The sequence below is a fragment of the Micropterus dolomieu genome, linkage group LG17, assembly GCF_021292245.1.
Source record: "Micropterus dolomieu isolate WLL.071019.BEF.003 ecotype Adirondacks linkage group LG17, ASM2129224v1, whole genome shotgun sequence".
NCBI classification, from domain to species: Eukaryota; Metazoa; Chordata; class Actinopteri; order Centrarchiformes; family Centrarchidae; genus Micropterus; species Micropterus dolomieu.
In genome coordinates this window covers 37,811,492-37,832,703 of record NC_060166.1, presented here as the reverse complement: position 1 = coordinate 37,832,703, position 21,212 = coordinate 37,811,492, and the positions used below count along the sequence as shown (strand labels likewise).

Genomic DNA, 21,212 nt, shown 5'->3' with positions numbered 1-21,212 from the left:
CTGACAAGTAGAAACATTTTCTCAGAGACTTCTATACAATCACACTTCTTTCTGCAGCCGCTGGAGTCGCCCCCTGCTGGCCGCTGGAGAGGACGCAGGTTTAAGGCGCCCCCTGCTGGCCGCTGGAGAGGACGCAGGTTTAAGGCGCCCCCTGCTGGCCGCTGGAGAGGACGCAGGTTTAAGGCGCCCCCTGCTGGCCGCTGGAGAGGACGCAGGTTTAAGGCGCCCCCTGCTGGCCGCTGGAGAGGACGCAGGTTTAAGGCGCCCCCTGCTGGCCGCTGGAGAGGACGCAGGTTTAAGGCGCCCCCTGCTGGCCGCTGGAGAGGACGCAGGTTTAAGGCGCCCCCTGCTGGCCGCTGGAGAGGACGCAGGTTTAAGTCTCTTCTTCCGCATTTGCCTCACTTTCAGACACGGAGGTTCCCACTTGGTACTAACAAGGTATCCAAAATGAAACAGCTTTCTTTCACATCTTGCTAATGTTAAAATGTTTTTATAAAAGACTGAAGTTATCTGCTCCGTAATACCTGAACATTTCACTCTTGTCTTTCTTGGATTTTTACTTGTAGCCTATTTGTTTTTTGCACAGCAGATTCTGGTAGCGTCTCAAAGACTTGAATTAACCGTGAGAAGCAGCAGCCTGTTTGCTTTTATACTCTGAACATAAAGGGATGCATGGGTTGTTTGTTTAAATTTTATTTGATGTGACCAGGTCTTAACCCTGAATGTCCGATTTTTCCTCCACAGGTGAAAATAAACGAGTTTCCATATGTAGGGGAGAGCCGGGACAATTGAAACACTTTTCAGATAAACGCCATTTTGAAAGACACCGTTACAGACAGAAGTTCTTTTTTTGTTTTGCTATAATAAAGAACTCACAGGTGTGTTCGATCAATAACCAGGTGATATGTTGTACACATGTGGAACAATTATGGTTTAATTTGACGGTATATATTTAAATTGTTTATGTAATCGGTTTTAGTTAAAATGTCGGACATCGTCCTTCTTAATATATCACTGCAGACACAGTATGTCCTTTATCTTAATAAACATGTTACATTTAACTTTAGAACATATGGCCTATCAATCAATGCAAGTGTTTTAATCATCCAGACGGTGACTCCTGACTTTTAAACTGGACTCTCTTTTATACAGAAAAATTTTGAGATGGAAAAACTTCAGAATGAGTTAAAGTACTAACTTCTCTTTTAAAAAAGTGAATTTACTTTCTTTTGTTGAAAACAGCTTCTTTTTCTGTTTGACGTATCCACCTGATGTTTAACGGTTCTGCTCAGTACTGCGTTCTGCAGATCAGACACTTACAGACTCTGACAAAACTGCTGTGTTACTTTCAGCCCGGCTCTCCCCTACACTTTCTTTTCCACAGAAGAAATCCTAAATTCCCAGAAGAAGTTTTTAAATCAGTTTGTCGTGTTTCAATAAAGAGAAATGGGTGAGCAGTTGATTCTTGTCTCCTGTGGTGGAGAGGCTGATAAAGTCAAGCCTTCGTCTGCAAACCGACCGAGACGAGAACAGATTTTCAGTCCATTTCGCGTAGTCACCTTCTCCCGTCATCATCATCACTCCTCGTCCACCAGGGACTTCTGTCTTTTCCTTTTCTTAGCCCATGTGAGGGTTTTCCCCTCAGCAGTCAGAGCTCTGATTATTTTCTCGTCAGGATCACAGAAAGGAAAAGTGTAAATGAGTCAGAATGATTTAACGTTTAAACCCGAAGTCTGCGCTGGACATTTAAACCACTTTCCTGCTGTTTTTCCTCAAACATCTCCTGGAAAGAAAAGAAGATTCCTTGAAAGCAGCCGCCTGGTGGAAAGGCACAGTCAGTTGGTAATCATCATGTTGAAACTATTGTTAAATGGAGTTAAATTGGGAATAAAAACCACCACAACAGCCCCGGGTGCGAGCTCTGGTGACCTCCGCTCACAGGACGTCGTCAGAGTTTTCCTGGACGGGCGCTCGGGTTTTGCGTCGGCGTGGTCGCAGCGTGGTGAAGCAGGACGAGGCGGTGAGGGCGATGCGGCTCAGGCCCACGTTCAGGCAGTGGACCTCGGAGGTGACCGGCACCTCAGAGAAGAGGGCGCGATCCCGGGACAGGCGAGCCAACCCGCCGCTGCCCCCACCACCATCGCTGCTCTCGATGTCTTTGACGATGTTGAGGATCTCCTGACGCTCCGCCTGCCGAGTCACCCCCCGGATGTTCAAAATGGCCGACACGTGCTTCTTCCTGAAACACAGAGGCGGGGAGGGAATGCAGGCAGCATGTTAGGATCTTTGTGCGTCTGGCAGAGCAACTACGCTAAATACAGATAAAGTCTGAAAGTTTTAAACTCCGGGGTGGCGTGTTAGTGCCGACAGGTGAAAACGATGACGCAGACGCTCACGTTAGGCTTCCTGATCGGCTCTTATCAGTCATGCATAGCAGAAACACAATGCTGCTGACAGAGTTTAAGTTTTGGTGTTTTTATTAAAATACATTGTACTGCGTAAATAACACATACACTTGTAGTGTGCATGTCTCAGTATTTACTTTGCGTCGACTCCCAGTCTGTTTCCCGCCGCCACCGCCTCTTTGTCCTCCCGCGTTCCTTTCAGTAACAGTTCCACGTCGCTGTCGGTCCATGCAAAGAAATCTCTGCAGTGGTTCTTCGCCATCACTGCTCTTCGCTTGTCTCAAGTAGAATTTTCTTCTTTAGCTGCGGAGTAGTGTACGTGAACGGCCACGTGATGTGAGTTTTCAGTCGTTTTATTACAGACGGAGATCAGTTCTGATACGCAGCTAAAACGCTGGTGTGGACGGAGATCGTCTAGTAGTGTGGAAGTGGAACCTTTTTGTTCTAATTATTAATACAACTGAATAAACAGTATAGAGAGACATTAGCAATGTAAATGGTAAACACATTTTAAATCATAAAAACATGCTGTTTATTGATATTTGTATATAAGTCAGTATTACGTCTCTTTTAAAAGGTTAGAGGAGAGTTAGTGTATTATTGTTGTTACAGACTGTATAGAGACATCTCCCAGGACTCATTGTGGATGTAAATATAATCCATGCAGAACAATAACAAGGGTACCAGCCTTAATATAGAACACACGCCGAGGCTGAGTGGGTTAAAGGTGACATTTCAGAGCAGCCGTGTAACAATCAGAGGGGAAGGAAAGTGTTAATGCTTTGTCTTAGTTTTCTCTCCCACACAGATTTTATTTGCTGAACAAATAGTTCAACAAATATTTTGCTGTTCTCGTTCTCAAACGATGATTTTCGTCCGGAAATGAAATTTGTCAGTGAAAATCGGCAGGCAAACGGCTAAACCAGTGGAACAAGCAGAGCTCCCAGTCAGACATCTGTGTAGTTTAAACAGTTCACACAGAAGAAGAAGAAACAGAAGATTATGTGTTGGAGGTGTTCGTACCTGACGTCTGGAAACTCTCTGACCAGAACGCCGACCTCCATCTGGATGGAGGGGACGTCTTCCAGCTGGATGATCTCTGAGATGTGAGACAGAGCGCTGTCCAACCAGCTGGACGGAGACTCCTGACGGACAGACAGATCCACCATCACACATGACCACTAACCCACTGAAGCCCGGGTCCACAATAAAAGCTCATGAATATCTCGTACACTTCTGTCTTAAATCGGACTGACCAGGTCTTTGAAGAGAACTTTGATCTGTTTGCCTTCGTCTCTGAGCCGGCCCGCCATCCTCTTCCTCATCTTCATAGAGGTGCAGATGATTCTGCCTCGCATGACCGAGCGAAGGTACTCCATCACCACCCTCCGATGGACCTCCGCCACCAGCAGCTGAGGGCGAGAGAGAGAGAGTTTAGAAACATTTTATTTCTGTTAGACCAAAACCACTGATCTGGAAAAGACAAACATCTTCAAGGTTGAACAAATGTTAAATCCCTTTTGCACAAAAAAAGCACATCAATACTAAACTTGTATCTTGGCCTAAAATAAAGTAAAATTAAAATGTGTCAATAAAATACAGGTTAAAAAGTTAAAGTGAACACCTTAACTTCCTATGTTGAGTATTAAAGTTCCATTCTGTATTGAACACAGCACGTGTTTTAAACCCCACGTAGACGTGAAAGTGTCCAGATTGTCTGTCAGTTTATAAAAAGCAAAGTCGACCCTGAGGCGTGCTGAGAGGAGACCAGCCAACATCATCACAGGGTCCAGTGAGCCCAGCTGACCCTGGACTTTCTTTTTCCTGGTTTTCCAGATTGCCAGTTTTGCAGTCCCAAACAAAACATTAACGTGAGAGTGAGAGTGAGAGAGACTGCCAGAACTGAAATGAACATGGAATTAAAAAATGCGGCTTTGTTTAATTTAAGTTTAATTCTGTTCCATTTTATAGTTTTACATACAGAAATAATAATTAGAATAATAATTTTTTGCTGTTTCATCTTCATATTGTGACAGAAACAGGACATTGTGAAGCTCCAGGGGACACTTTAGGCAGACTTGTTAAAAAGAAGGGAGTTTTTATTGAGCAACGATTTTACAGGGAACTGTGTTAACTAGTTTCAGAAACTGCTGAATAATTCATCAAAACCGCGTGTTTGATGTGCACATAAGCACGGAGGTTTCAGTCTGAACATTTAACCAGCAGATCTGCTGTGTGTGATTTTAAAGAGGCGTGCCTCCATATAGATGGATGTGAGTGTGTACCTGGTAGGGAGGACTGTCCATCCTGTGATATTTCTTAAAGTGTTCTTTGATGAGCGCTTCAATCTGCTCGTACGGCTCCGCGTTGTTCAGCCACTTCCTCTTCACCAACCGCTCAAAGAAGGGCTGACAGACAGACACATCATTTTATTTTAATGATTTCCACTTTTATCGATGTTCTTATTAAAACCTCTCTGAACGTTTTTCTCTGACTGTCAAACTGCAAAAGTGAAGAAGCTTAACCAGCACGTTTCGCCAGGCTACATACAGCTTTCCTAACCTCATTGGTGGAGGTACGGAGTCTAAAAGGAACACCTGCAGGCACCACCCAGGGCTGAAGACGTGACCTCCACTTCCTCTGCATGTTTTTCGACCCACACACAATATCTTTAATATCTAACTCTGTTGTTGAAACATACTACACAAATAAATGTACCTTGCCTCACACCAACCTACACTTTAAAGTACACTTATCTAATCTGAACAAACCAATTAAATCTCATCTATAAATTAGACTAAAGTAAGTGTTTTTAGTCTTTCCAGCGGTCCCTCTTTGTTTTTCGTCAGGCTGTGGATTCAACCTCAGGGGTCTGAAAAGGGAAGCCAATGCTGAAAAGACTTACACCTACATTCTCTCCAGCAGCCAGCAGGGGGCGACTCCAGCGGCTGCAGAAAGAAGTGTGATTGTATAGAAGTCTCTGAGAAAATGTTTCTACTTGTCAGCTGATTTATTCCGTCAGTAAACACTTTCCTGATGAGTTTATGGTCTCAGTCGCTAGTTTCAAGTCTTCTTCAACACAGCATGATGTTCATTTAGTAAATTATGGTCCCATTTAGAGGAACAGAGACCAGGAAGCAGGGGAGGCTTTAGGGCGGAGCTACAAGCTGATTGACAAGGCAATCAGGATAGAGGCGACTCGTATCCGCTGCTCTATGTACATTTAACCAGCGCCCCTGAAAAAGCTTATTACGAGTCGGCACGTCATTTTCTCTGTTAAGTACATTTTGTTTTAAAGGAGACCTGTTATGCTTTTCCACATTTTATGACTTTTCTACAATGTAATGTTGGATGTTCATGTTAAACGTGGCCAAAGCTTCACATAATGAGGTTAAAGTATTTAAAAGAAATCCCTGTGAGCATAAACCTCAGGTTTCCTCCTGTTCTGAACGTTTTCAACTGCTTTTTCTACCAACGGCTCCGTTCATCGACACACGGAGCCAGACGGAGACGCTGTTCCATATATGGTCATGTGCTCCCATAGCAACAGCACGGCAATGGCTCAGTCTGCCTGTTCCGCCCAGCGACAACAACAGCCTGGTAACATGTTTCAGGTCTTGGCCAATCAGAAGACAGTGGGCTTTGAGAGGGGGGGCCTTAAAGAAACAGGAGCATCTACAGCTTGTTTCAGACAGACGCTGAAATCAAGGCCTACATGAAGAGCCAGTATAAGGAGTACACAGAACTACAATATAGGACTGGAAAAGCAGTATAATAGGTCTCCTTTAAGCCTGTTTGTCACTAGCCAAAATTAGCATCCCTGCCATCTAGCAGCCCCGTCATCTTGGTTCCAAAAAAAAAAAAAATGGGTAGTCCACAAACCAACTGGTGACGTCACAACGGCTACGTCCACTTCTTTTATACCGTCTAAGGTTTCAAGTGTTAACATGCTCGGGTCATAGTCATAAAAAAAAAGATGCCGACTTACTGTCACCATGTTTGTGTATTTGTGTGTATTTTTGTGTGTGTATTTCTAAGTTTGTACCCTGATGTGCAGGTAGAGGCGTTCAGAGAGCACTCTGACTCCTTGCTGGACGATGTGATCCAGAGCTTTGTTGGCTCGACGCAGCGAGTCCTCACTGACGGACGGATCACACTGAGCACAACGCTGCACGAACCCTCTGCACACACACACACACAGATCAATAAATGGGGACTATGACTGGACACCTACCAACTGAGGACCACAGTCATCAACATCTAGAAACGATAAAGAAACTAGAGTGCTCTGAGCCTGAAGAGCCTATCAACAATTTAACGTGTGAAACATGTTAGTGCAGTGTTGGAGGACGTATCCAGATGTTCTACCTCATTAAAAGCACTAATACCACCATGTAAACTTAATTATAAGTAACAGTTCTGCATTGAAAGTGTAAAGTAAAAGTATTTAAGGAAAAATGTATTAAAGTATTTAATGCAGAAAATGAACCAATGTGAGTGATGATTATTATTATCATTAATTATAGGATTATTATTGCTGATGCAGTTTGTCAAGCTGGACCTACCACTGGTTGTTAGTTAAATCTATAACAATGCATCATATATTATAAGCTTATATGTTATACTGGAGCAAGTAAATTCATTTGAATTTTTCCTGTATTTAAACAGGTATGAAGAAGGAAAAGTTGCTGATGCTCAATGAAGCGCGTCAGTAAAACATAAAATCTGAAGTCTGCTTTGACATTTGTTTGTATTTTTCCACTTGCACAACAGAGACTGAGGAGAAAAATGTGAAAAGAAACGTATAAGTATATTCCCGACAGTATTACTTTTCTCGTTTGGGAGCGCTCCTCTGCTAATCTAGTTACATCAGCTGGTTTGTTCACAGATTCATGAGTTTGCAGTCATTTCTGTACCTGAACGGAGGGCAGCAGTTGACCAAGGCGATGGTTTTGGACACATATCCGTCCTCGTTGTCTCCAAACATGCCGCTCTGCATCCCCTCATGAAACATCTCAACTTTACGCTGGAAACTAAAACAACAGCGTTACAAACACAAGCATCATAATATGGATCCTGATTAATCCTCCACAGCTCAGTCTTTATCGAAAGCTGTGTGCGTACCTGTACAGGAAGTCGGCAAAGCCATTGAGGCTGCACTGCGCCACTCTGGAGCCCAAAGATCTGTTTATGGAGGCCGAACGCTCCAGATCGACCTGCAGCCTCTGAAACGACAAACACGGAGTGAGTGGGATTTGTTTTATCATCGGTGAAGTTATCTGACATCCAAACCCAGAATATCCAGAATTCAGAGCCTGCAGAAGTCTTTACAGCACAGGTGAGACGTCATGTTATGGGCTGATATTTGTGTCATTAGAATCTGAATTATTTAAATCTGAATTACTCAACTTGAACAATTGCATTCAAAAACTGAATTTATATAGAATAGTTTGAATTTGTATTGGTTAACTTGATTAATTGTATTGAAAAACTGAATATGAACAGAGTAATTTGAAAGTAAAGTGCTTTAAAGTAATTTGCTGGCTGTTGGAAATAATGGGGGCATGATCTGCACTCGATAACTTTTCCTGAAGGACCTTGATCTGTCTTTGACTTTGAAACTAAATCTTGTGGATTGAAAGTGAAATGAGAGAAGTGAATTTGAATTGAGAGAACTGAAAGTGAAAGTACGCACATAAAAAGTAAAATTTTTAGTGAGGCTTAAATACAGTTTCAGTTGTAACTGAATTAAGTTTCATAATATTACATTCAGTTACAAGTTTATTGGAATTCAGTTTCAAACTAATAAATTCAATTTCAAATTAGGCTACTCAGATTCAGTTTTACAACACAATTGTTCAAGTTAAACAATAATAACATAATAACAAATTCAGATTTAAATAATTCAAATTCATATTCTTCTGACACAAATATCAGCCCATATTATGTTGTCAATGTGTGTAATTTTAAAGGGCACTTTCAAGCATTCAGATGTCGGGGTGGTGATGAGGCAGTAAATAAGACATATGCCTTTGGTGTGAGAGACCCAACTTCGAATCCACTGAGACACCATGTGTCCTTGAGCAAGACACTTAACCCCTAGATTCTCAAGAGGTGTGAAACCCCCGACATATCTAGCAATTGTAAATTGCGTTGGATAGAAGCGTCAGCTAAATGAATAAATTTAATGTAATGATATATACTGCTTGTTATACTTTCTTTGGCCACTAGAGGACAGCAGCTTGTTCAGTGGAGATGAATGAGGATGAAGAGTGTGTGTAAGAGAGAGATCAGGAAGTGTTTGGTGTTGACTTTGGCTGCGGTTGAAGGAAATACTCCAAAAACAATCAGTGTACAAAACACAGTGGAATCCACCTTCATGTAAAGCTTCACTCTGAGTCAATAACCTTTACTTAAACAGACAGGAAACACTGAGCAGAGCTGCTGGCTGGCGTTAGGATCCACCAGCTCAGAGACACACCTGCAGTAACCACGGTAACAGAGAGCGTGTACCTGTATGACGGTCTTGGCCAGAGTGATCTGGTACTCCTCGATGTGCAGAGACTCCATCCACCTTCTCTCCTCGTCGTCCAGGACCTGACTCAGCTCTGTGGTCACTTTAGCCTGCACAGGGAGGAGCCGCGGTTCAAAACAAACGCACTTCAAACATTTAACAACAAGCTGCAGGACGTTTTCAGGCAGCAGCAGACGTTACTTCCAAAATGTCCGTCATTATAGATTACTAGTTACTGTCATTTAAGAGTTTCTGAATGCTTTACACTACACTTGTTTTATTTTAACTGCTGTTTAACGGGCGCATTATTCAGATGGTAACATGTGCAGCATTGGTGGGTTGTAGTGATGTACAGATCACAGTTATATCCGTGGATCTGGTGGGTCTTTGTCTAAAATGAACCTTCTGATTAATAGCGGGGGGGTTGTGGATGGGTGAAATAGGACGAATCTTCTCCACATTAACAAAGACGCACAAATAAAAATGCACAGGCAAAAATGGCCAACTGTCAATATTTTAGAGACCCCAAAATTTCACAGATCCTGTTTTCAGGGGAGCTCCCGTCTTATCAAGAGGAGCCGAGCTCCCCCATAGTTTGCACCCTGCCTACAATCTCAACCATCGGACTCCAGCAGCAGGAAATAACGTTTCTCTTTTACTCGCAGAGTTTATTTTCTGCTGCCGAAATGTTTTGTGGTGTTGGTGAATTATTAAAAAAAACCAATTAATTTTGCATTAAAATGCGCTGTAACGCATGTTACTGAAATTTTAACAGGTATAATATATTACCAAAATTTTATTAGTATTGCATTATAGCCTAAAATAATACATTACTGTAATTGTGTTTAATGAAAATAACCTGTCTCAACTTTGCTGAAGCGTCAGCTGGTTCCATCCTGTACCACATCAGCCGGTCAGAACCAAATACGTAAATACAGCTAGTGTGTTATAGAGCCGATATATCAGTTGCATTTAATCAGCATCAGCGTTTATAACAGCAGATATATGACTATTAAAAAAGAAACAGAGACAGATCCTTCACTCAGGTCATGAGTGTTTCATAGTTTGCCCACCAGAGGGTGCTGCAGCTCCTCTGTTAACAACACTGCTGCACCACAAAAAACACACACAAAAGAAAACAATCAGCTGACCGGAGCTTACACGCAGCATGTAGAAACACGCAGAGGTCTGTGTGAGCGGTGACTCGGTCATTTGTCACGTTAAATAATGACTTAAATATTAATAAAAACAGACACCCTCCCGTTTTTCACTGCCCTCTCCCAGCTCACAGCAGTTTCATGTTACGGTATCTGAGTGCTGGAGGCTGCCAACAGACGTGATTGTAGATTTATTTTGTGCAGGAAAGGGGTCTGCTATCCAAATCATTCTGAAAATCTAAATATTGGCTCATGAATCGGCTCTTTTTCATATTAATATCGGCATCGGCCCCCAAAACCCCACGTCGGTCGGGCTCTGGTGTGTAGCTTGTAGCACTGTGCTAACTTAAGTTCACCTGGTTCAAGACTTCTGAATCACAACACACCGCTCTGGTAATTTCTCAGTCAGGTGTTCACTGAAAGCTGTTCTGGCAGATTCTTCATGAAGGAAACAAACATTTTAAAGACACCTTCCAGCCCCAAAGGCAAAGTGTTCGGCCCTGAACACAATGATCAGCAGTTCCTGTTAACTCCTCGTCCATCAGTGTCTCCGCTTGTTTTAGCACTGACGTCTGAGACAACCAAATAAATCAGGGGGTTAATCAGGTTTCAATCAGCTCTGCATTGTTTCCGAACTCAGATCAATATTTAGGCACCACGCAGACGTCTCCATCCTGTCTCCAGATAGCTCACTCAGGGCGTTTTCCTTCTCCTGTCCTTCAGTTTTTGTTGTGTTTGAAGCGTGGTGTAAACAAAGAGTGTCTCACCCTGACAGAGTTGAGACAGTCCTGCTCCAGTCTGTCCACGGTCTCTGCAGGCAGCAGAGGGATGAGCTGAGAGCGGCTGAACGGACTCGTGATGCACACCGTCCCCAGAACGTCTCTGAAACAACACACAAAGTTCAAGTTCCTTTTTGTCATCGTCCACATAGCGAGTACACAAATGAACAAAATGCCGTTTCTCACGGCCCTACACAACACAGGAACATATGTTTAAACTTAAATATTCTACTCAAGAGTATGTAACCAGCGTGGAAGTGCCGTTTATATCGAGAGGACAGAATGGTAATAATTTCCCACAGAAACTCACAGAGGGGCCCGAGAACCTTTTAAAGGAACTCAGACACTGAACCTCGGACCGGAGGGACCAGTTCAGTTCCATTAGTTTATTCTAGAAGTACTAACAACAGGTTTCAGGGCTAACTGTCGCCGATTAGTCAAACACAGAAATAATGGGAGCAACAACTTTTGTACCCCTTCATTCACACCGCTCTTCGTTGGAGCGCTTGGAGAAGACAAGGACTTAAGGCCTTTTCACGCGGGAAGTGATGCGCGCCTCGTAATTAATTTTCAATGAGAGGCGAGCGTGTAGGAAGGGAGGCGCGGGCATTGCGACAGGTGTAGCGACAAGTGGGCGTGTTCATGTGAAACTGTCGCGGTCGTGCTCGTCTCACGCACACGGCCAAAGTTGAATTGACTTGAACTTTCTGTCTGTGACGCGCAGCACAAAAAGAAGATGGATGAGAGACTGATCCTCGCCGTCTGTGACTTATACAGGGCTTGACATTAACACCCGCCAAATGTGGGTGGATTTCATCTGTAGGTAACACAGTCACTCCCACTTGCCACTTTGGCGTGTTGAAAATTTGTAGTGTTTCAAAAGGCATCTGAAATAACAAATTAATTGCTATTTGACACTACGACTCCCATGAGTACTACCTGCACATAGTGTTTGCTCATTGGTCCATTAGTGAAGCCTATCTTGACCGACAACACAGTAAACAAGTTGCCGCTGTGGAGAAAATGTGGCTAGTGAAAATGCTGCATTGCGGGCTGATCCGCTGGCCACCTGTGCGTTTACCTGTTGTAGATGTTGTGCAGCCAGTCCAGCAGCGAGTAGATGTCAGTGATCTCCAGCTGGTTGTCAGCGATGGCCTGCAGTCGCCTTGCAACCGCCTGGTGGTAGCTCTGCACGTACACCTGACAGGTCAAAGGTCAAAGTGAACATTTAGCCCTCAGTGTGGCCCCGGATACAGTCAGAGGAGCACCGGAGTTTGAAGGACACAGCAGCCGACTGCTCCGTCCTTCAAACTCTGACGCCAACGCAGCTGATGGGTCTCATCACGTCAGTGTGCAGGTGTTTTCTCACCTGGAAGGGCTGGTACTCTTCGGGGTAAATGGACACCACGTTCCTCTTGGAGGCCCCCAGGTCATCCACCACCCGGGCTCGGAGCCGGCCCAGATACCCGTTGAGCTCTCCGGCGGTGAACTCTGCACTCTGAGGCAGAGAGCCGTCAGCAGCCTCCTCCACGGCCTCCCTCCACCTTTGCTTCAGACGGCGAGGCCTCGGGCCACCGGGGGCCGCGGTCTCGCCGAGGGCCCAGTCTTTATCCACCTGCTCCTCCTGCTGCAGCACCTGCACACACAGACGGACGGACAGGCGGGTGAAGGCAGCACTGACTTACACTTCCTCTCCGTTCTGTAGCAGTAAGTGTTTCCTGTCTCACTGTCTGATGAAGGCAGAGAAATAATTAACTTTCGGTCGTTTGCGTTTCACTGTTCTGACAGAAACAAGGAAAAGAGATCACATTTCTCCTGTTTTAGCTTCTCTGCATTGGCTTCCAGTAAAATCCAGAATAGAATTTAAAATCATTCTTCTTACCTACAAAGCTCTTAATGGTCAGGCACCATCTTATCTTAAAGAGCTCATAGTACCTTACTACCCCACCAGAGCACTGCGCTCCCAGAATGCAGGGTTACTTGTGGTTCCTAGAGTCTCCAAAAGTAGACTAGGAGCCAGAGCGTTCAGCTATCAAGCTCCTCTCCTGTGGAACCAGGTTCCAGTTTGGGTTCAGGAGGCAGACACCATCTCCACATTTAAGAGTAGGCTTAAGACTTTCCTCTTTGATAAAGCTTATAGTTAGGGCTGGCTCAGGTGAGTCCTGAACCATCCCTTAGTTATGCTGCTATAGGCCTAGACTGCTGGGGGATTTCCCATGATGCACACACTCAGTACGCCACCCAGCTTCTGGTACAGGCTGTGGTTCTCTCTCTGCCCTCCAAGCAGCTCTTCCAGCTTGGGCAGTGAAACTGCACAAAGGGACTCATGTCCCTCCATTACTCAGTGACCTCCACTGGCTCCCCGGGGCCCCCAGAATCAAATCCAAGTCCCTGATGCTGCATACAGAGCTCCTCCTGGGTCTGCACCATCTACCTAAACTCCATAATCCAAGCCTACGTTCCTTCTGGGCCGCTGCGCTCCTCCAGCGAACGCCGCCTGGCTCTGCCATCACACAAAGCGACCTCAGTCCCTGTTCTCATCTGTGACGCCACGATGGTGGAACGAGCTGCCTCACGCCGTCAGAGCAGCGGCGTCCCTCTCTGACTTCAAGAAGCTCCTGAGAGAACACTTCCTCTGATAACACCTCTAACCTCTGACATCACTTCCTGTGCTCTTCTTCTTCTGTCTCTGTTTCATTGACTCTTACTTCTTCCCCTGGGTATTTACCCCATTGATGCTGTGCTAACAGCTCTTACTAGTATCTGTTGTCACTTGTTGATCTCTTAATTTACTGAGGTTTGTATGTTGTTTCTTAAATGTAAGATATTTAGATCATTCTGCCAAATGAGTAAATGAATTTCCACTTGGGGTTCCCAGAGTGTCACACCGCCACCTTGTTGCACAGCTGAAATGTTAATGCACTTTATTTTATAACCTAAAGGGTCTTTAATGTAATAGTTAAATCCTCCTCACCTGAACCACCAGGCCCAGGTTTGGCCCGGCCGTCGGGGAGCGCAGAGACTCCCTGACCACGGCCCACAGCTCCTTCTGCAGCTCCTCGTACAGCAGCTCCACGTCCTTCGCCTTCCTCCGCCCGCCGTCTTTGACACTCGGGCTGGTGGCGTCCTCCGGCTGCGGCGCAGCGCCCCGGTCGGCCGCGGCGGACTCGTTACACTCCTGCTCCAGCTCCAGGATGTGAGTGTCGGCCAACAAGAGGTCCCGCTTCTTCACCAGCTGCAGGATCTCCAGGACTGAAGGAGCGACACAGAACACAGTCAGCCAAAGCAGTCAGGTGCAGAAACAACATGTATATTACTACTTATACTTTAGTAAAACATTGGAGTACATCTTCCCTCCTGTAAGCTGTGTTGGGCAGTAACAGTAAATGACCATTATTTTAAGGGATAACTATTTCAAAAATAGTAATAATATTACAGTTACTAATCCAAGTAACGAGAACTGTGCCTGACTGGACGGCAGAGCTCAGGGACTTGAGACTCGACTCGGACTCCAGCTCAGGGACTTGAGACTCGACTCGGACTCCAGCTCAGGGACTTGAGACTCGACTCGGACTCCAGCTCAGGGACTTGAGACTCGACTCGGACTCCAGCTCAGGGACTTGAGACTCGACTCGGACTCCAGCTCAGAGACTTGAGACTCGACTCGGACTCCAGCTCAGAGACTTGAGACTCGACTCGGACTCCAGCTCAGAGACTTGAGACTCGACTCGGACTCCAGCTCAGAGACTTGAGACTCGACTCGGACTCCTGCTCAGAGACTTGAGAGCATTTCATTCATGTTTTCATCGTTGACTCCTCAGGTTAATTATTGTTCCAGTAAAGTGGATTCTTTTGTAAAATGAGCTGCTGAACAGGCTGCTCCTCAAGGCGGGGGGGTAGTGAAAGTAACAGTAACATAACGAGTAACGTAACAAATACCCAGTAAAGTAATATTACTTTTTTTAAGGAGTAATAAGGAAAAAGTTAGTTATTACACTTCCTGAGTAACACTGCTGTGACCTCTTCAGTGAACTCTTGTTGAAGGTCAGACGCTCCACAATGAACAACTGATTCAACAGCTGTTCATCAAAAGGCAAACACACTCCGCTCTGTGTGTGTGTGTGTGTGTGTGTGTGTGTGTGTGTGTGTGTGTGTGTGTGTGTGTGTGTGTGTCCTGACTGACCACCAGCACTCTGGAGGTGGGTTCGTTTGATTTGAACATCAAAGCAGCCGGAGGGACGGAGCCGGAGGTTCCCACAGAATCCCTGATCAGGTTTCTCCTCATTTTAAGATGCTGAATAACACTGAGAGCTTCCTGGGAGGTTTGAGCATATTTAAATTCAGCTGGGGAGTCTTTCCCGACCTCAGGGGGGGGAAATATCCTGAACACAAGCTCCACAGCTGTTCCTGCAGCTGAAGGTTGTTTCATTTGGTTGAAAGCTGCAGGAACAGATCAGTAAGTGGACAAACATTAACCGCTGATTAAACTTCACAGATTATTCAGAAGATTCACTGAAGTCAGGTGTGGGAGAAGCTGCTGCTCACATCTCTGTCCTTTTGCACATGAACGGTTCATTTGCTCTAAACTCAACTGTTAGATAACAAATAGTAGAACTTAAAATTGTGGCTTTGGTGGTCAACTAAGAAAAAAAGACTTATTTTTATTGCTGCTGTTCTTCATGATGAAGAAGAACAACGATACACTTGACTTTTCTAACGAACGGTCAAACTAAAGCAGGGTGTCCCCGAGTCTCAGCCCCCCTGAAGAACTGACTCAGCCCAGCAAACAGGACGTCTACTCTGATCCTCCGGAGACTGCAGGGCGGGTCTGAGGTCAGGATGATGTCGTTCAGGGAGGATCCTCTGACTGTCAGGGCTGTGATGTCACTGTGATGACCTCATCCAGTCGGACCGCTTACAGACAGCGGGCTGAGATCACAGAGCTGTCAGGTGGACGGGACGGGAGGACGAGTCTTTCCCCGTAACATTTCTCTGCAGCCACGTTCAGACTGGACCAGGGTTATAATAAGTTTTATTTTTCACTAGTTCTTGTTTTCAAGTTCAGTTTAGTTTCAATACGTTTTAGCCTTTTGTTGTAATATGGAACTCTGCCACCATGACACCAGGCAAGGGGCGTGGACAAAAAACTGCCACAGCTAAGAAACTTGACGATTTCATATTCACCCAAAATCTTAATTTTTTGTTTGCCCAGCCTGTTTTCATTCCCAGAGCGTCAAAGAGCTGCACATCCTTCAGCGTCATTAGTTTCATGTACTGGGGGAAACACTTCAGAGCCAATCGTTGTGTTTCCATTAACGCATTTTGAAGTATTGCGTCAAAAAAGGTGGATGGAAGCAGCAAAATTCAAAAAAATTTCCTCAATTTCAAAAATATGTTTTTGCACTCATATGATGTGATTTTTGTCTTTTTGGAAAAATAGTTAAAGCGCTAAATGGGAGATGGAAACATCTTTGCCGAATACGTTCTGCCGTAGTGAACGTTCCTCACACGACTGATCAGCCGTTTCCGCTGTCGGCGTCTTCCTAGATTTTACCATAACGCACAGAAACATGGCTGGTAGCAACTTGCCCACTTATACTGTTGCGCGGTACTGACTCGAGATGGCGACTGAGGAGGCTATGTAGTGACAACCAAGGCGTCGGTGTGTGAGGTTCACTCACTGCACAGTCTCACTAGTTTCCGTTAACCTAAAAATACGCCTGGTCTCTCACATCAAAGGCGTCTGTCTTATCCACTGCACCATCACCCCCAAAACGTGCCTATTTTGCATTTTCTTTTTTGCTACATTTTAAAAATTCGCTTGAAATTTGCTTGAAAATCAGATGGAAACGCGGCTAATGTTCAACACCAAAAGTAATACCATAAATAACAGAAACATCCAAACATCCGGGTTGGTTCGGAAACCGGACTTTCCCCGAGGAGGTCGTGTTTGTTTCCAGTGTGAAACAAAAAGTCAACATTGATTCCTTTTAGTGATGTTACCTAAGTTACGTAATTTAAGTATTTTTAGCCATGATCTTTTCCTAAAACTAACATTGACCACTAGTTTTATTGTGAAAGTTTGACCAGTAGTTGTGTATTTATATTTGCTGACTTGACCGTGGAGGCCTACATGGGGAATAACAATGCCAAAGGGAACCCAGGCTGCTAAAAAGCAGGGATGAGAACCGGTTGTTAGGCCCTATGAAATGACAAAGACGATTTTACTCTGTAACTTTATTTTAGTTGAAGTTAGTTTAGCAAACAGACGGTTTCAGTTGGTTATTGTTTTTTTGTAAAGCGTTGTTTTTATTTTCATTACCGATAATAACCGTGGTCTGGTCACTGATTTTAATCCCGTCCTGAGCTCGTATGTCGGCCATCTTTAATCCCCCTTTTATCCCTTCTCCTGCATTTTTATCAGCTCAGTGCGAAATTTGATTTTTGTGTGAAAATGGAGGAAATTAAAAATGTGTCCGCTAATCTCATAGATGCTAACACGCTAACGCTAATATACATTATAGGCATATTTGGGAACCAATACGACCACAGAAACAACTCAAGTCATCAGACAAGGAAGATCATGTAAAATACACAGCTGGCCAATCACAGCGCAGTATAGGACTCGCTCTAACTGAGGTCCGACACTTTCATGGCTGCGCTCCATTGACTCTAATGCACGATGAGAATCCTGAATCAGCCTGAATAAAACCTTCAAATGATGCATGATGCAACGGCAAAACTGTCTGCTTCTTTCCGAGATCGCTTTTTCCAACAAATTTGACAACATTTCTCCGGGGAGTGCAGTAGTAGACAGTAGCAGCGCCGACAGTTTGTTGGACTTCGCAAAAGTAACTAAGTGGGGCGGGGCTTAGCGAAGGTTCTATTATCAGGATGAAAGTCAAATCATTTTTTCTTTCAGGTTTAAAGACTGATTTTTGCTCCTGAGTGAAAGTTAATGTGGTTTTAAACTTTTCTTTCTGGTCAGAACAAACACTTGATGCCAAACAGTAGATCACTTCACAAATATGAGGCAGAACATTCAGAACTATTCTGATAAAAGTCAAATTGTCCCTGTTAAACGTAGCTGAATTAGCTGTTAGCAGCTGGATCTCTGAGATACTGAAGAAAACGTGGACGTTTGCTCTGGACGGACATCCGAGATAATGGCATTATCGGGAAGTGGAAGTCACTCTGAATGATTCAACACGTGTGTTTCACGTCCTTGTGTTTGGATTTGAAGGCGAACGTCACTGAAATGAAGTCTTAAACAGAGTCAAACCAGAAACAGGCCTGACGCAGGAAACATGACTCAGTTATTCATCATATCGCAATACTGCAGCAGCCAGACAATACACACAGTCACACCAGGAAATACACACTAACACACATGCGTCAGAGGAGAGCGCTTCTCCAAGGCCACTTTTTCAAAATAAAAGCCTTCTGCGGGGCACACATACTGCAGTTAATGTGAGCATGTGAGGCCTCCAGATGTCTTCACCTCAGTGCCAACAGAGGAAAACACACAGTGACAGCCCAGAGGAAGGATCATCGCTATAAACAGAACAATGTGAGGGGAACATCTCGGCTTTGAACGCACATTTGAGTCTTTCATGTTACTTGTTTGTTTCCTGCAGCGGTGAGGAGGTCAGAGGTCACAGTATTAAAGCCTGCTCACAGCTCAGGTTCAGGAGAGAGTTGCCGCGGCTTCCTGTAAACATGTCGGGAGGTGTGTGTTCATGGTCTCTACCTGAGGAGCTGAACACCTGCCCCGTTTGTCCTCTTCTCCTCAGCGCCATCAGCAAGTTTCTTGTCATTTAAGAGTTTTTACTTTCCTCGCGGCCGAGCAGCTGAAGGGACCGATCTGAAAGTGTTCCAGGCTCCTGCAGAGTAAACTGATGATATGAAAACGAGCTCAGGACGAGAGGTCAAATCATCAATTCACTTGTTATCAAAACTGCATCACAAATCTACATGTAAAGTTCTTTTTTTTTTTTTTTTTAAATTGCTCCTTGTTTGTTTAAGTTTTTTTTTTTTTTTTTTCTCCTCTTTCTTTTAACGCCGGCTTCCCCGTGTATAATGTCACAACGCTCTGAACTGTGGGTAATTCCCTCAGGCAAAATCTGCAGACTCATGGAAAGTCTGTAGACCGAGCCCTCACGCACCTGACGAGTTGAGAGTGGGACGGCCCTAAACCCTCACGGGCTCACGGGGAACGCACCTCAAAGTCCGTGAGAGATCAGAAATAAATAGAGGAGTGAGATCCAACGTGACCACAGCCTTAATTTATTTTAGGGCGAGCGTGTGCAGGTTTTCCTCTCCGTCTGCTTTCAAGACCCTGAGAACTGCAGTCTGGACACATGACTGCAGGCTGGTTTTAATAAGACCACAAGGGAGAGGAAACACACACACACACACACACACACACACACACACACACACACAGGGTGTGACCACTGTAAGGTGATATATCAGCACTTTGAGCACCTTTAAACCAGACGACATTGGAGCTTGTAAAACACAGCAATTAAAACACATTATAACACACACTATATATTAGAAGGTAGAAAATGTACACATCATGTCAGGGTTCCCCTCCACACAGAAACACAGCTCTTATTGTTCAGCTTCAGCCTTCAGAGGAAATCTGTTCCAGCTGGATAGATGACGCCCCGCCCACCTCCACCCTCCACACCAAAACCACCACCAGGAACACCAGCAACACCACCACCACCAACACAACAACCAGGAACACCATCAACACCACCAGGAACACCACCAACACCACCACCAGGAACACCATTAACAACACCAGGAACACCATCAACACCACCACCAAATCCACCACTAGGAACACCATCAACACCATCAACACCACCAGGAACACCATCAACACCACCACCAAATCCACCACCAGGAACACCACCAACACCACCACCAGGAACACCATTAACAACACCAGGAACACCATCAACACCACCACCAAATCCACCATCAACACCACCACCAAATCCACCACCAGGAACACCATCAACACCACCACCAAATCCACCACCAGGAACACCATCAACAACACCACCAGGAACACCATTAACAACACCACCAGGAACACCATTAACAACACCACCAGGAACACCATTAACACCACCAGGAACACCATCAACATCACCACCAAAACCACCACCAGGAACACCATCAACACCACCAAAACCACCACCAACACAACCAGGAACACCATCAACATCACCACCAAAACCACCACCAGGAACACAATCAACATCACCACCAGCAAAACCACCACCAACACCACCACCAAATCCACCAAAACCACCATCGTGACCAACACTGTAAACAATGACCTGCTGAGGAAGGTGATGAAGGACGTACAATATATACGATGCAAATGATATTTGTCAGACGGAACAAAAACACGAACGAGTCAAACACATGTTGCTCCCGGATCAGCTCCTGGTCTACAGTGACACTTAGATTTTGTAGGTCAGGGTTTATCAGGCGAGGAAAGAGAACCAAGACCTTCCATAACCTCAGAGATAAGACTGAGGGGAGCAGAAACAAACACACTACAATTGAACATCACCATGTTGTGTGGGATTATAAACACAAGTGATGCCAGTTTTTAAAGCAAGTCCCTCCATAAATCTGTCATAGAAACAGTCTTCAAAATACAAAATTCTGTGTTTGCGATGGCAAGTGATTGATATGTAGAGCTGCAACAATTAGTTCATTAATCCCCAATTATTTTGGTAACTGAAGAAAACACATCCAAATTGTCTGATTTCAGCTTGTGGTGTAAATATTTCTGTGACACTAAACAGAACATATTTGGGTTGTGGACTAAAGACATTTGAGGACGTCGTTTTCTGAACCTAAAAACTGATCGATTAATCGAGAAAATAATAGATTAATTGATAATGAAAACAATTGTTTGTTGCAGCCGTATTGATATGTAGGCATGTTTCTGTCTAATCTGTGGCTCCAGTACCTGACAGATGGTGGTGAAATCTATTCTCAGCGTGTTTCTGACTTTATCCTAAAGGTACATTAATTGACTGATTTCAGAATAACATCTTGACATATTATCGTCCTGTAACCCGTTTGCGTCTAACATGTGATCAACTGGCCGCCCACTTCCTGGTCCTGCGCACGATCATCACACTGGAGTCCTGTCTGTCTGCCTCCTCATAGCTCTGGTTTGGTCTCCACCGACCCCTGAAGGAAACATCTGGCTCTTCAGCTTCAGTTTACACAGAACCCACCAACAAGTTGCATTCAGCTTTATGTTGATCTAGATGTTGGACGAAGCAGAACGCTGAACTCTGTGGACCTCGGTGTGAAA

The 21,212-nt window shown here is 44.7% G+C and overlaps 1 protein-coding gene across 2 annotated transcripts in view; it reads right to left on the bottom strand.

Annotated features, from left to right (window-relative positions):
- Nucleotides 1–294: 294 nt before the first annotated feature.
- Nucleotides 295–21,212, bottom strand: part of LOC123986476 (tumor necrosis factor alpha-induced protein 2-like) — a 71,793-nt gene continuing 50,875 nt past the window's right edge. For both annotated transcript variants that reach the window (XM_046074749.1, XM_046074748.1), the window contains exons 4-15: nucleotides 13,830–14,107; nucleotides 12,225–12,491; nucleotides 11,937–12,055; nucleotides 10,844–10,958; nucleotides 8,919–9,029; nucleotides 7,530–7,630; nucleotides 7,322–7,438; nucleotides 6,451–6,586; nucleotides 4,691–4,813; nucleotides 3,662–3,817; nucleotides 3,429–3,550; nucleotides 295–2,239 (exon numbers count right to left, since the gene is read on the bottom strand). In XM_046074749.1, coding sequence (XP_045930705.1) covers nucleotides 1,936–2,239; nucleotides 3,429–3,550; nucleotides 3,662–3,817; nucleotides 4,691–4,813; nucleotides 6,451–6,586; nucleotides 7,322–7,438; nucleotides 7,530–7,630; nucleotides 8,919–9,029; nucleotides 10,844–10,958; nucleotides 11,937–12,055; nucleotides 12,225–12,491; nucleotides 13,830–14,107 — 1,949 coding nt within the window. In that variant the 3' untranslated portion in view covers nucleotides 295–1,935. The remainder of the gene's footprint in view (nucleotides 2,240–3,428; nucleotides 3,551–3,661; nucleotides 3,818–4,690; nucleotides 4,814–6,450; nucleotides 6,587–7,321; nucleotides 7,439–7,529; nucleotides 7,631–8,918; nucleotides 9,030–10,843; nucleotides 10,959–11,936; nucleotides 12,056–12,224; nucleotides 12,492–13,829; nucleotides 14,108–21,212) is intronic.